The 16,806-nt window shown below is 34.3% G+C and overlaps 1 protein-coding gene across 1 annotated transcript in view; it reads right to left on the minus strand.

The window, feature by feature from the left end:
* The window catches only part of LOC143082373 (receptor-type tyrosine-protein phosphatase alpha-like), a 120,443-nt gene that overhangs the window by 33,603 nt on the left and 70,034 nt on the right, over window positions 1-16,806 (minus strand). Inside the window, exons 5-8 of the mRNA XM_076258021.1 lie at window positions 10,995-11,165; window positions 9,243-9,413; window positions 8,587-8,757; window positions 8,161-8,328 (exon numbers count right to left, since the gene is read on the minus strand). Coding sequence (XP_076114136.1) covers window positions 8,161-8,328; window positions 8,587-8,757; window positions 9,243-9,413; window positions 10,995-11,165 — 681 coding nt within the window. The remainder of the gene's footprint in view (window positions 1-8,160; window positions 8,329-8,586; window positions 8,758-9,242; window positions 9,414-10,994; window positions 11,166-16,806) is intronic.

Raw genomic sequence — 16,806 nt, forward strand, 5'->3', positions numbered from 1 at the left:
ACACTTTAGTGTATGTCAGCACAGTCACGAATAAGCCCAACATTGTTTAATATACGATATACACACGAACGACGCTTCTTTAAACTGAAGGTAGCAACCCTTTTATTATTAAAAAATGTCGTATGATTTTTAATTGAGACAATTCTTCACAGGAGAACAAATGAAACTGAAATCAACAACTATACGTCAGGGTATGGCCTTCAACAATGAGGAAAGTCCATACCGCATAGTCAGCTATAAAAGATCCCAAAATGACAAATGTTAAACGATCCAAGTGAGAAAACTAACCCTATGAATTTATGTAGAAAATAATAAACGAAAAGCAAACATGTATTGTTATGTGTTAGTTTTTCTACATTGGCTAGATGTTAAGGTAGAGGGTTTAGATTTAAAAAAAAAACATGTTTTGCCCCTCCACATTTTTGCGGCTGTCCCAAGTCAGGAGTCTACGGCCTTTGTATAAAGTCTTGTACGATTTTTTAATTTTAGTTTCTTGTGTATATTTCGGAGTTAAGAATGACGTCTATTATCACTGAACTAGTATACATTTTTTTTATAAAGGCCAGTCGAAGAACGCTTCCGGGTGAGAGAGTTTCTTGCTGCGGTGAAGACCCATTGGTGGCCTTCGGCTGTTGTCTGTTCTTTGGTCGGATTGTTGTCTCTTGGACACATTCCCCATTTCAATTCTCAATTTTATGTAACACAGAAACAATCGACAGGTTTCTGTTTCGAAGTTAAAAACAAATGCGTACACATGCATATATATCCAGGAGGGATGCATTAAGCATTACTGATACATATATACTTTTACTTCCAAAAGGTTACTCTACTGTAAACTAGGTACTGTTTTATTGGGAGAAATGCGACAGGGTTATAATCGAAATAATTTAACTCGAATTTTGAAATTTGAATATGAATTAAACAGGATTTTTCTCAATATCCCAAAAATTAAAATCGCATTTTAGTCTAAAATGACAAAATCGCAATAATAAATGCAAGCAATAATTTCTGAATTTACAGTACTTTTTTTTAGTTTAAGCATATTTATTTATAGTTGGAATCATGTGAAGTTATATAAATAGATTTGAAAAACAAAATGAAAGCGTTAATGTCCGCTGTAAACATACTTCAGCTAGTTGCAAGTATATCAATTGTTTAAAGAAATATTGTTTTCTAACTATAAAGTTTCGTCCGTCTTGGGACGTTTACGCTTTTTGACTTGCACTTTTTTAGTGGTTATGTGCACTTAGGATATAATACATTTGCATTTAAAAAAGGGTATTTGCGCTTTTAAACATAACATATAGGAAAATTAGTATAAAAGATATATACATTCTTATGAACCAACCTTTCCCGATCATGCTTGCATATCTGTATTAGACGGACAAAGACACTACAAGAGTGTGTAGTAGAGCAAACTCCTTTTATATAACAGCAACTTGAACGAATATTCTCAAAGGTTAACAGGTGCGGCAGATGGTTTCAAAAAGAAATTTGGGTCTTCAGCAAGTAAAACTATTTTAAAGCTAGGTTCACATTGGCGATCAAGACAAATTACGTGATCGGGAGACTGGTCTGACTCAATCGACAAGAATGTTCGGGATGGTCTACCTTGCTCCTCATCGATCTGACTTTCTACACGAGAGTTTTTGACATGAGTTTGGTTGGAATACTAAATTTTACCAATCAGTACTCGATCATGTCGACCTTTGCTCGACTAATGTCCGATCATTTCCAGATTAACTCGACCAATGCCCGATCGCTTCCAGATCACTGCGACTTGTATATCTATATTATCCCAGACCAACTCGACCAATACCCGATACCTTTGCGACCACATTCGACCACTCTTCGATCTCTACTCGGCCATACACGAGAATTCATGACTGCTACACGCTTCTCTAAAAGTGTTTGCAGATCTGATTAACTCTCATAACTCTGTTTCATCAAAAAATATATTGGCAACATTATTTTTAACTGTACAAAAATTTCCCCATGTACAGTACGTGTCTTTACTTTTGTAAGGAGAGGTAACATTTTAAAAGAGAGACAAAATACGCCAAAGGAACAATCAAACTCAGAGATCGGAAACAAACCGACACAGCCATAGCGAAAACGGTAACCGACGAGAAGACAAACAGCAGTCAACATAATATAGGAAACTAAAACCTTAGCAACACGTAACCCAACAAAACCTGGGATGATCTCAGATGATCCGGAAGGGAAGAAAATCCTGCATTTTTTTTCAAACATTAAAGTAACTGTGCAATAATATGCATTATTAGAGATTTCTGATGACTAAGTTATCTTTCAAAGTTGGTTTATAAGAACATCAAGATTATAATTTACCTGTTTTATGGGCTATTTTCTGTTTTGTCTGTCCGTATTTTCTGTTTGTTCAGAAATGTTTGTAGCATAAAAAAAGAAGATGTGGTACAATTGCCAATGAGACAGCTCTTTACATAACACCAAATGAAACAGAAATTATCAATAACAACTATAGGTCACCTTACAGTCATTTTTTTTTCATTCGAACATTTTGACGTAAAAAATGATACGAAAAACAAATATGTTTTATTTGGTGCGAATTTCTGTCTAACAGTTGCGATACAAACTGTTCAGCTAGCAGAAGTTTTGATCATTTGGTTCTTACATACTTTTGCAAGTTTGCATTAATTTCGACAAACTATACACTCGCTCCAAATGCGTCTACAGTTTGTCGTTCGTCGAGTGTTAGTTCAAACGATGCATTTCTTTCTAACTTTAACATTAAGAGTGCATTTCTTTCTAACCAACATTTTGTTTAAACGTTGTGTGGCGTATGTTGTTGTTTTCTAAACGCTACAAAAGTAGAAACAAATACATCGTTTAATCAGTGTTTACTGACCCTGTTTGAACTTTCAATGATACATGCACATGTTGTTGGTAAACAGACTTTTTTCCAAACGTGGAAACAAACACATCGTTTAATCAGGTTGAAGTTAGAAACAAATGTAGCATTTGTACTAACAAACGATGAACGCTAAACTAGTAGACGCATTTCTAACGAGTGCATAGTTTGTCAAAGTTTACGTAAACTTTGCAAACGTATGTTAGAAACAAATGATCAAAACATGTGCGTGCTTAGCTGTTTGCATCGTTTGTGTTAGAACAAAATGCACTCCAGATCAATTATCTAAACGTGTTCTTGCTTGTTATAACTCAAACCATTGTCTAAAACTACTATAAATTGCAATCCCCTCTAACCAAACGATTCGTTTGTTTCTACTTCTGTTACGTTTAACAAACTATGACAAACGGCACACAACGTTTACCAAACTTTGGTTAAAAAGAAATACACTCTTGATCTCTTGATAGATATAGATGTAAAGTTGTAAACTGTTTTAGAAAAGGTATCACTCCATGGTATTGAAATTCTACTTTGGATCAAATTTTGGGGAAATATGTGACATCTTTGCCCTCTTTTTGACATATTTTTTGGCTATTACATACAGGTTGTTGCCTTACAGCAAAAAGAAAATAAATATCTTTAACCATTCAACTACTGGATATCAAATCAATGAAAAATACTGATTACATACTTATGCACATATATATGACAAACAGTACGCTTTTATTTGTAAGAAAGCAAGGAAATGTATTTCCAGTACTAATCCAGTGACAAATCTCATTTTGTGGTGTCATTTCCCAAAAAGAGCAATAAAAGTACCATTACATATCAGTGTTCACTATAATAAAGTTTTTATAATAAATCTTTATTGAGTTAGTGCAAGTCTCTCAAACTGCCCACACAGTGGTCGTCGTGTCAGCCACTGCCTCACCTAGATTTCTCGGCACCTGTTGATGTCTACACCATCTTCTGCGTCTTCTATGCACCCTACAAGCTCCGTCACAGCTATTAACATGTCTCTCTGAGCTCTTATCACCTTGCCCACAAATCCAACTGCTTTATTTCTATGCAGATATTTTAAATGTATGATTTTACTTGGACCTTCTACTGAATATAACCAAATAAACGGAGAATGTGTCCATGGGACACCAATAATGCCCCAGCTAGCATAAATAACATTATAAAGGGTCATGTTGGGACGTACGTGCGTACGGACGGACGAAGGTAACACTTAATGGCCACTCCGATTATCCCTACGACCCATATACGATCTGGTCGATCTGGTCTGGTCGAGATCAGGCTGAGATCGTGAACAGTTGATTTGGTCTAGCTAGTCGAGTAAAGATCGTGTAAAGATCGTGAATTGATCGGAATTATCGAATAAATATTCCTTTTATTGTCGGAATTGAGTCGTGTTGGAGTCATTAAGGAGTCGTGAATGGTCGACTTAAAGTTAGTGAACAGTTGGATGGCGGTCGAGTAGAAGTCGTTAACAGGCCCGATCAAGAATTTGTTTGAGCTTGGTCGTTGGACAATCGGGATCATCGAGTTGATCTGATCGGCAGTGTGAACCTAGCTTAAGATAGGTTCACACTGCCGATCAGACTAACTCAAATTATCCCGATCAAGATAAAAATCTTGAAAGCGATCGGGAGACTGGTCTGACTCGTTCTACAAGAATGTTCGAGGTGGTCTACCTTGCTCATCATCAATTTGACTTTCTAACCGAAATTTGTTTACCTTTCAAATAAAATGCTTCGCTGAGCGTAGCTTGATACAACCGCAGTGGTCGAACCCTGAACAGTTGGTGCAAGTTTGGATACAATATTCAAGCTTGATACTGTCTGAATTTGGATTGTGATCAATTTTGGACATATTTTAGGTTCCTGACACAAAATGAATGTGGTGAAAAATCTTATCAATAAAAATTTGAAATGGGTTGAAAAATTTGTATTTTGGATCCATGGCACTCTCAGATGAGCAAAAGAGTGTTTTATTTAGTTTGGTGCAGAAATATATTATTAAGAGTAAACGTGTTAACCCTTGGTGTTAATGCTTCACCAATCAATAGGAACCCAAGCATTTCACACTGTATACATTACAACAAGTCATGTTTATTATTTTTTTTTTCTCATTAAATTTCTTCTTTTTTCTTTCTTCTTTTTTTTCTTTCTTCTTCTTTCACCTTTTTCATATTTATATATTTATTACAGAACATTCCAGTATTTATATTTATGTATTGTTCAAGAAGTGTATTAATTTTGTAAAAGGAGACAGATTTGTAAAGCAAATTGCTTGTTTCTGAATCCTTAATATTATTTCAATTGTATAATATCGTTTAATGTTGATTTATCTGAATAAATATTGTTTAAACTAAATATTTGTATTAATAATTTTCAATTGAAGACTGTTTACTTAGGTGCAATATTGTGCTATTGCACAATACTGTGAAATTAATGATTAATTGCTATTGCGCAATACTGTGCAGTTGAAAGATTTCTTGCTAATACGCAATACTGTTCTATAGCGCAATATTATACACATAAGAAAATAAAAAAATATGAAAAAAATTACACACCCTCCTACCCCTATTCTTTTTTTAACTTCGTTTCAGTCATCATCCACAAATTTAATCCAAGCTTTATTATGGTGTGGTACCTTGTTTTCTACAATTTAAGAGAAATCCATACACTTGACCTCAAGTAATGTCTGGAAACTAGCAATTATATATTGTTTTTGGCCTCTAATTACTGAACGTTTAGGCCAATTATCCCCAAAATTCAATTCAAGTCTTTCCTTTGTGTTGGGATACCTTGCATTACAATTTTAGAAGCATCCATATACTTATTATGGAAACTGGAAAATTGCTTGATTTTTGCACCTTTTTACCCTTAATTTCTGCACCTTCAGAGCCATAACCCTTAAACTCAATCCCAGCCTTTCCTTTGTGATATAAAACCTTGTGGTACAATTTCAGAAAGATCCATTCAATAAAACACAAGTTGTTGTCTTGAAACTAGAAACAATTCTAATGTTGACCCCTTTCGGGCTCCTAGTTCTCAAACTTTTGGAACTATTTACCCCCAAAATCAATAACAACCTTCCTTTTTGTGTTTCAATTTCAAAGAGATCCATTCATTTAAACTAAAGATATTGTCCGGAAACCAAGTGTCCGGACGACGACGACGATGTTTTACCAATTTATACAACCATAATTATTTGAGGTTGTATAGAAAATTCGAAAAAAGATCGGAAATTCGACGAGTATCGGTCGAATTGATCGAGAAAGGATGGTGTAGAGATCAAGTTTGGACGGAATACAAATATTTTACCGATCAGTACTCGATCATCTCGACCTATGCTCGACTAATATCCGATCGGTATCCGATAACCGCCATCTTGTTTAATCATTGATCCAGATTAACTCGACAAATATCCGATCGCTTCCCAATCAAAACGACTAATATTATATTGGAGCCCAGACGATTTTTCTACCTTTTATTTATATGTTATTCACGAGTATACATGCCTACTACACGTTTCTATAAAAAACGTTTCAGATCTAAAACATCACAACTTGCGTTTGCAAGAATAGATTGTCCCTCTTTGATATGCCCCCTTATAAATGTCGTGGGGCATATAAATTAACCCCGTTCAGTCCGCCCGTCTGTCCGTCGTCAGTCCGGGCAAGGATACATTGTTTGTCAAGCTATCTTCTACTACAGTTTTGATGATATTAAAACGCACGCATAATGAGGGTTTGCGTGGTCACAGGATTATGATTTCTTTCAATTATTCTGAAAATAGCAGATACTTTAGACTAAGTAATTCTTTTTTGAATATTGAAAACGAATGTTGATTGTTGAAAACGAATGTTGAAAGTTGAAAATCGTATATGGAAAACGAATGTTGAATGTTGAAAGCTGCAAATCGAATGTTGATAACGAATGTTGAATGTTGAAAACGAATGCTGAATGTTAAAAACGAATGTTGAAAGTTATAAAATCGAATGTTGAATGTTGAAAACGAATGTTGAATGTTGAAGACGGATGTTGAATATTGAATTTTAAAATCGAATATTGAAAACGAATGTTGAATGTTGAACACGAATGTTGAATCTTGAACACGAATGTTGAATCTAAAAATCGAATGTTGAAAACGAATGTTGAATGTTGAAAACGAATGTTGAAAGTTGAATGTTGAAATCGAATGTTGAATGTTTAAATCGAATGTTGAATGTTGAAAATGAATGCCAAAAAAAAAAAATAAAAAAAAAATTGAATGTTCAATGTTGAAATGGAATATTGAATGTTGAAAAAGTATACAAGAAAAAAAATTGAATGTTGAATGTTGAATAATGAATATTGAACCAACTTGACAGCCGTCTCTGTTGATATCATATTTTTCGGCTTGTATTTCCTTCATAGAAGACTGCTGCTAACAAGGAAACTAAACCTATGAAGTCAAGGATACAAAGTGATTAGATTGAAAGCATGCATTCAGGCGTTTCACAGACGCCATCGCGATGAGGTTGATTGTTATCTTTTCCACAGATGAACGTTGATGTTTTCCAATATAATCAAAGGTAAACCAGATGTACATAAATGGATTGATTGATCGTAGATTTTTTAACGCAAATTATAAGCGACACATTTGGACAATATCGTAGCGGCTAGTTTTTAATGGTGGTGGAAGACTGAGTGCGCGGGCGTAACTACCAACCTTTGATAAGAAAACTGAGAATCCTAGTCAATTAAGGTTGGAGTCGAGTGCACCCACACGAGCGGGGTTCGAACTCACAACATCTGTGTTGACTGGCTAGTAATTACAGTGGTAGATAGAACTAGTAGATAGAACTAGTAACAACCAAGGCCGCTACATATATTGAAATGAATTAAAAACAAGCTATTTCTTGAGACAATTGATAGAATCAATCATACATAAATGTCTGATAGTCATTTACAAAGACAATCATTTCCATTTGCTTGTTTTATTTTACGTTATTCAGAAGAGTAAAACCTTACCTTTCCTGCACTTAATTAAACACAGACGCAACTTATATGAATACCTTGTTCAATTTCCATTCAAATTGGCGCTCAATTTCAATTCCATTACTTTTTGACCCATTTCTATAGTTGATCGACAAAATGAAACAGTTTGTCAATTAATTCGGTTATTATTTGTAAAAGTTGTTTTATTTTATATGCCTACTTATTTGAATACATATTATACCTTACAATTGAAGTTAAAAGAAGAACATGTGTAATCACCTGCACACGCTGAAAGTGCACATATAATGAGGTCGTCTCCCTCTCCTTGACAATCCGCGCCACCGTTCGCTTTGAAAGGATTATTACAATTTCGTCTTCTTCTTTGGTACCCAGTTCCACATGTCGCGTTACAAGCTCCAGATATCCAGGAAGACCATCCGCCATTGACTATTTAAAAAATAACATTTGTTTTTTACCTTTAGTGCGCTTGAGTAAATAAATTAGGCTTGTTAACAATCGTAGACGTAGTATTTATTTAATTTCAAAGTTAAATTAACATTGTGAAATATCTAATCGATAATTTGAATGTTTTTACAAAACACTTAAATTTGTAAGGTTTTAGTTATTCTACTTATCATGATAATAACTATTTGCGTTTACATGAAAAACTCAATTATGAAAAATATCATATTAAAATTAAGTCACCTGGACATGCAGGTCGTGTACATGAGATATAATCATATTCTTCTCCTGGACAATCTGCTCCACCATTTGCTTTTGAAGGATTATTACAGCTACGTATCCTACTTTGTGTTCCATTTCCACATGTAACATTACAAGCTCCCCAAGAATCCCATGATGACCATTCTCCATCAACTATTAAAATGAAATTATGTTTTATCTAACATGTGCTTGGTACAGTTATTCGAAAAATCATGTATGCTAACAATCGCACTGTTTCTCTACTACTAAAGCAACATTCAAAATCGTCATTATTGAACTTGACCTCCATTTTGTCATCAGTAACAACATATTAAAATTTGGGAAGCTTTGGTAGAACAGTTCATTCGTAAATGCACGGACACGACTGGAAACTCCATTTTTCAATCTTTAAAGAACCATAACTCCTGAACGGTAAAAGTCAAAATCGCCATTATTGAACTTGACCTTCATTTAGTTGTCAGTAACAACATATTTTAAAAGCTTTGTTTGAAAGGTTCATGAGTTAATGCACGGACAACATTTGATTGCCGCCCGGAGGCCGCCCGCCCGCTTGGCCGCCCGCCGTACATCCCAAAATCAATAACCGACATTTTTGTCACAAAAATCCGGTTAATAAAACGATTATAAAATTTAATTACCTGGACATGCAGGAAATTCACATGAGTTAAATTCGACTTCTTGGCCTTGACAATAAGCTCCGTTATTTCCTGGTGGGGGGTTGTCACATGTACGACCTCTACTTTGTTGTCCAATTCCACATGTAAAGGTACAAGCTCCCCAAGAATTCCATAGCGACCATCCTCCATCAACTGAAAATATGTAAATTATTTCAAATAACAAGTGTGTTCTTTTTAAATAGTTTCACTTGAATACAGCCGCGATGATTCGGTGTTGTTTTTATTAATTATCATTCAACAAATCTTTTAGTTTCGAAATTCATGTAGGTTCTAATGAAATACACTTGAGGTAGATTCATAGTATAACGCAATCTATGTACAATGGCAGTACTCAATCGATCTAGTGTTTTGCCTAAACATACAAATTAGGATACAAATTTGCAATTTGGATAAAGGCTGTATATTAGTATAAAGAAAATAAGTGATTAACTCTAAAATTTAAACACAACTACCAAATATTTGTGTGTTATTTAAAATCAGCAAATTGTATTTGTAGCAAGAAAACCATTTCGGCGACACCATATTTTCTTATCATTTTTTTAAAACATATTATAAAACCATTTTTTTTTTATTTTAACTTATTTCAAAATTCTATTGCTTAGATTTTTTTTTCACAAAAAAAGTGTTTTTTCGTGAACAATCTTTCCATAAATTGGCAATTTTGCACAATTTGTATTTTGAAATTTTGTCAAAATGTAAGAAAAAACAGTTCGAAAGAAATATATATCGATGATCCACCTTAACAGAGTAAAACACACAAGCGACATAATCTCTACATTATTGATAATAATACGACGTCTTACATTTACATGTACGCATAACAAACGTCAGATATGAATTCTAAAAGAGGGACGAAAGATGCCAAAGGGACAGTCAAACTCATAAATTGAAAATAAACTGACAACGCCATGGCCAAAAATGAACAAGACAAACAAACAATAGTACACATGACACAACATAGAAAACTAAAGAATAAGCAACACGAACCCCACAAAAAATTAGGGGTGATCTCAGGTGCTCCGAAATTTAAATATTTGTATAGAGATGTATATATGCGCGTATTGGCAGTAATGGTTATGGTGTGTGTGAGGGAAGAGTTTCAGATGAAAGATCGTTTCTTTAATTCTATATCTTTTAGTTTTAACCATTTCACTATATTCTTTATCCTTTGATCTCTATTATATTTGTCCTTAACATGCATGACATATTTGCCACTGGACATAAGGCAACCGAAAATCAATCAACTTATTCTGTATATTTTATCATTTCTTTATTATATAATCTATAGGTTTTGTCCCGCCCCTTATCTTTTTTCTGTTTATATATTTGATAATGCCATTGATTTGGAAAAAAAGTTAGGGGCAAGGCGTTTTTAAAAACATATTAATGGGTCGCGTTTGTTTTTGTTTTTTTTTTGTTCTTTGGAAGTGAGCTAGAAGAAGTCTATTTCTGTTTTTATTTTTGCATTTGGAAGATCTTCTGGCTCTCTTTCACCTCTTCTGATTTGATAGGTTATTAAGACGACAGAGGCACCACATGTAGCACCTGTCGTGTTGCTTATGTGATAACAAATCCGGTAAATAGTCTTATTCGTTAGGTGAGATTCATCAACGGGAAGGGATCCAAAATTAACATTTCATTTGTTGTCTTTAATGACTATTATCTTTCAAAATATACCATAATATGAAATAAATAATGTAAAGATCAAGTTACCAGGGCATGCAGAAGGTGAACAGGTGATGGAATCTTTATCTGGTCCTAGGCAATATGCACCACAATTTGATTGTGGCGGACTGTCACAAAGACGAACTCTTTGCTGTGAACCTCTTCCGCATGATCGTGTACAAGAACCAGAAGTATACCAGGATGACCAACTTCCATCTTCTAACAGTGTAAAAGTATATAAATGTAAATTTGAAATACTCTAGAAATAAGTTGTAATATCCTACAAACATAATAAAATCTATTTGATATTTACACAAATTATGATAAATACCAAAAATTCTTACGTTAAGTTGAAACCGAGGCGGAAGATACCATATGGGATATTAAAAATCTTTTCAGATCTAGACAAAATACTGTCAACAATTTAAAAGAATTAAACAAAGAATGACAACACATATAACATATAACAAATAAAAATATAGAAACATAGGACCTTTAAAACACGATTTCCTACAAAACCTGTAGTTATCACAGGCGTTCAGGAAGGTTAAGCATGTCCTTTATCCGACCGTGAAAGGGCTGTTTAGTCAATCAAGGTCGTTAAAAACTTCCATCTCTGTCTTTTTCTTTATGTAACCTACATGGACACAAAATGTATTTAAATAAATGGCTGTTACAGTTTTTCATATCTATATCACACTCTAAGTATGTTTATTTATCTTTTTCTTAATCCTATCTAACTGGATTTAGAACCATTTATAAAATACAACACAAGGACTAAGTCCATATATAAGAAGCATACGGAAAAACTGGCAATACATTTTTACAAAATGTCCTTCTGCATAATAGCTTTTGATCAAAAAGCTTGTGAAAATGTTTCTTCTTGCAAATTTGTAAAAACTTCAAGATGTATCGCTCTAGTAGAGGATCAAATTAATAAACATATGTAGAATTTTTAATGACATTTTCGTTATCTTTTACTTGTAATGCGCCTTTGAAATCTATGCCTGTAGTTGTAAAAGGGTAAGCTTCTTGTAGACGAATCTTAAGCAATGGCGGCGGATCCGGTGCTGCATATGGTTGTCTAACAACCTTTCTACAAGTAACACATTTCCTGACTGTTTTTCGAACAAACTGTCGGAAAGCGGATATCCAAAATCTTTGTGTCAAATGTACGATTGTGGCATTTACTCCGGAATGACAAATTATTTCATGAGCAACAAAATGTCGGAAAGCGGGTATTCAAAAGCTTTGTCTGAAATGTACGATTGTGGCATTTACTCCGGAATGACAAATTATTTCATGAGCAATAAAATGTCGGAAAGCGGGTATCCGAAAACCTTGTCTCAGATGTACGATTGTGGCATTTACTCCGGAATGACAAATTATTTCTTGAGCAACAAAATGTCGGAAAGCGGGTATCCAAAAGCTTTATCTCAAATGTACGACTGTGGCATTTACTCCGGAATGATAAATTAGTTCATGAGCACCAAATACAAGTTTAGAAATTGTATGTATGGTCGTTAGGTAAAATATACGAAAAAAATCGTCAAGAAATAATCTTAATTGACTGATTCTCGGTAAACTGTTCTTTTGTTTACTGTTATACTTCAATGCGTTATATTTCGTCGCAAAAGCCGTGTCCGGACGATTTCGAATCCATACTTCAACATATTTGGATCGTTCACTTGGTTTTAAATGTTCTAGTATCCTTAAACCCTTTTCAATTCTACAGTTTTCTATACACCTTAGTACATATGACGTGATACGTAAAAGTTTCTGGTACGACGAATACCGTTCAATATCAATGACAAGTTAATTCCAAGTTGACAAACCGTATCGTCCTTTATTTGGCGAATACATGTACTGTCATTTTCTGTTAACAAAACTGATAAAGACGTGTCAATCGGTGTTGATTTTGGGTAAGTTGAACTGTCTGTTAAACAATGCGGAACTTTAATCGATAGTTTGTTGTTTGTGAATTGCTTGGCCGTTATCCCTCGTGTTACTAGATCAGCTGGGTTATCGCTTGTAGGACAATATTTCAATTTCCATGATTTTGTCAATTCGTTCATTTAATTCACCAAATTTTGTATGAAACGTTTTAATGTTTTAAGCCAGTGTAAAACGATCTGACTATCTGACCAAAAAGTGATATTTTCGCACTCTAACGTTGGTTGAAGGTGTTTAGCTAAGCGTGCTCCGATTATGGCTGCCATTAACTCAAGTTGTGTTAGTTCCTTTAATTATGCTAATCTTGACTTTTCCATTACAAGTTCTGTCTCATAACCGTAACATATATTCTACCGCACCATATGCCTTTGTACTTGCGTCGACAAATATGTGTAGACTGTGATTTATTGATCCTGTAGTCTCAGTGAAGTAATATCGAAGAAATACCGTTTGTGATTCGGTTTCAAAAATATCGCGTAAACTGATCCATTGGTTACATATTTTCTCCTTCTATTAAACCGTCCCATTTTAATCCAAGTTTCTATATTTCTCGCAACAAAATTTTAGCCGTAATTGTCACTGGACTCAGTAATCCTAGCGTCCATGATAAATGGTGAGCAAGATTCTCAAAAAAATACGACTTTGGATCTATACGTCATTAACGAACTGGTTACATCCGAAGTGTTACTTAACTATAGAAATAGGGTTACATCTCGGTCGTCTTTGTTAAGTCCTGCATGTAAAAAGCCTTCTCAATTTCGTTAGTGATAGTATAACGACGAAGTCTAAATCCTACCAAGATCTTGGATAATTCGTTTAACTCTGGAGGAGTCTTCATTAGGCAATCATACAGACTAGGTTGATTTTGATACATCTTACAACTACAGTCATACACTATGCGTATTGGTGTTGTAATGGAATATTTCTTGAGAACGGCAAGGCATGGTAAGTAAATGTTCTTTGTTAGTTGTCGGTTCTGATTCATCAACCCTTTCAATAAATCCGCGACGGTCCTGTTAATTTATCATATCTCCGTATTTCTTAAGCATGGGCGAATCTTTGACTATTTTTCTGATAACGTTCTCCTTTTCCTTTTTGCAGCTTCATAATTTGACGGTAATTCTTCGTAATCTTGTTTCCATGATAATTTCGCCGATTACCTTTCTCCCAGAAATTCAATTGATGACTCCTGCTAGTCCATCAAATAAGGTGTCTCTTTTTCTTGATTTTCGTGTAATCTATGCTTATCGATACAAGTTTCCAGAACGATTCAATGTCAAATTATTCTGAAGTGTGCGAAACTAGTAAGTTAAAAATGCCAGCTGTCGTAGACAAATATGCTATACCTGACTGTAAGGGTCCTGAAAGCAAATATCCAAGCTTGTATCTTACCGCGGGCGGTCCATCTCCTCGTATAACCTCGTCTTCAATAGAATCCCACTAAAAGTTGGCACCAATAAGTAAAGAAATTTTAAAAGAATCTTCTTTGGTAACTGTATAAGCGAGTCTCAATCCTTTTAGATAATTCATATCTCGGTTAACGTAGCGCATGTGATACTGAAATAGGACTGATACTGTAGGTACAATTAGAACTGCAATTATAATTTTACGCCTATGTTATGTTTCAATGTAAACGGTGGATTTACGTAGTTCTCCTGTGCTGCCTTTTCCAATTGCTGATAGGTGTACAACTTTTACTCCTTCAGTTTTCAAATTCTTTTTGTTCGCTAGATCATCTGTTAGAAAAAACCTTTGTGCACCTTCACCAAATAAAATATTTAATTCCATAAATATACTACCTGACCATATAGAAGCTACAGCCGTCTTCAATAGCACATGTGTTCGCATCTCTGTCGAAGAGTGTAAAATTTTCGCATCGTCCTTGTTTTCAGTACTAAGTATTATTAATGATATTTAAAAATGTAGATTGATTCTGACTTTGATTATTCTGTGTATCTGGGTTGCTAGCAGTTTCCCTGTTACCATGGTTACTTACATTACTTAAGCTGGAATGATGTCTCTTGTTACAGTGTCTACACGTTCGTTTAGATTTACACTCATTAGCATGATGATTCCCTAAACAATTTAAGCACAAATTGTCTCGTTTGTGAATAGATATGCGGGCTTTATGATCACTAACATTGGTACAGTATGTTGGCGCATGTATGTCTTTACAAAAAGCACATGGTCTCTCTTTAATATAACGGGGCTGGCTTTTCCTCGCGTTGTGCGTTGTGTTTCCTTGTGGAGAATTATTTCCTAAGTTTCCTAAATTTAAATTCGTAGATTTGAGTTTAAAAAAATAATGATTGAAAAATTAAAGCCTTTAGAAACGTAGGTTACAAATAGTCTGGATTGAAGGAAATTGCAAAGTAAACATTGACCGTGTAAATCGTAGAAATAACACTAATTAAGCCATGATAAAGTGATCAACAGATTAAAGACCATCAAAGGTGTTAATAAGGCCATAAACATGTCACGTATAGAAAACAGTAACATTAACCAAGGAGGTGATATGACCTCCTTGCATAAACAAACGCTATAAACGTATCTTAAATTGTCAAAAAATTCTTATCAAAATCAAGACCAGCATGAAATTATCATTTCCTATATATACGAGAACTATGAGGATATAAAATGAACACTTTACTATACTAGCATATTAATACCGGAAATCTGACTTTCATCGATCAAAAATATTTTAATGAGAATTACAGATCAAAAGTTGTACAGTTTAGGTTATTATTAAAAATTAAATGGGTATAATCATGCATGCGGTTGTAGTTCTGTGACTGCTATTAAAGTATTCTCAGATTGGCGTTATTCAATATATTCTCTAGATCATATCAGTAGTCCGATGGGGATCTTTCTATGTCTTGATTTTGACAATGGTTGTTTTATTTCGTTGGACACTTAGATTCGTGGATAAAGTCATCAACGAAAACCACGAAAATTGGTACCCCACGAATAAAAGTTCTTTCACAGTAATAGAATTTGACTCCGTTAATTGTTTAATGTCTCCTGTAATTGTATTTTTTCTTTTGTTATTTACTCATTATAAAATCGTGTTACGGAGTTAACGGAGATATATTTTATATATAAACATGAACATTGATAATATTGATTAGATGTTAACAGATAATAAAATGATGTAACATGATACAAATGGATTATTAAAGGAAATATTAATCAGTTGGGTTTGTGTTTCATTCTGATGTTAGTGTAATAAATTAATTTACAACAAATCTTTCAAATTCCAACTTGATGATCCATGTTCTCTTTCTAAGTTTTGGCGTATTTCTCCGGGTAAGTTGTTCAGAATAATCGGTACAAGTAGTGAACCATAAGTGTAAATAGTCTGTCCTCGTATGTAAGTTTCAATTGGGTCATAATAATTGCGGAGGCTTACTAATGTATAAATCGGCGGCGAAATCTCGAGGAGCGCTTGCATGTATGTTTGTATTATAGTATGTATTTGTCCATACCTCTCTTGTTACAACGAAATAGCTTTGCCGTAGTTAGTGTTTGTCATAGAAAACCTGATATGGTCTGCAACGCTTCTTATTGTAAGAGTGACATTACGTAGATAAACTTTTGTACATCGATGAGTGTTGGATTTGTGTGAATAGATGTCTCATATGAATCCCGTTGAAAGTAGGTAAGTTCAACTTTGGTAATTTGTGGTATTGATTATTTGAGCTAGAAGACGAATGTAAACTTGGAATGTGCATATACGGTTTCGTAGTAGGAATAGTCTTTGATATAGCGGGGTTTCTACTATAAAACGCTGCATTGGACTGTAATTGAGATGTCAACGTGAAACAATTGGCATGTGGGTTCAATTGAGAGGAAACGCTTGCGTGTGCACTATTGGCTATAGGTGAAATCAAGGTATGCATGTGTATAT

Source organism: Mytilus galloprovincialis, chromosome 7, assembly GCF_965363235.1.
Source record: "Mytilus galloprovincialis chromosome 7, xbMytGall1.hap1.1, whole genome shotgun sequence".
Classification (NCBI taxonomy): domain Eukaryota; kingdom Metazoa; phylum Mollusca; class Bivalvia; order Mytilida; family Mytilidae; genus Mytilus; species Mytilus galloprovincialis.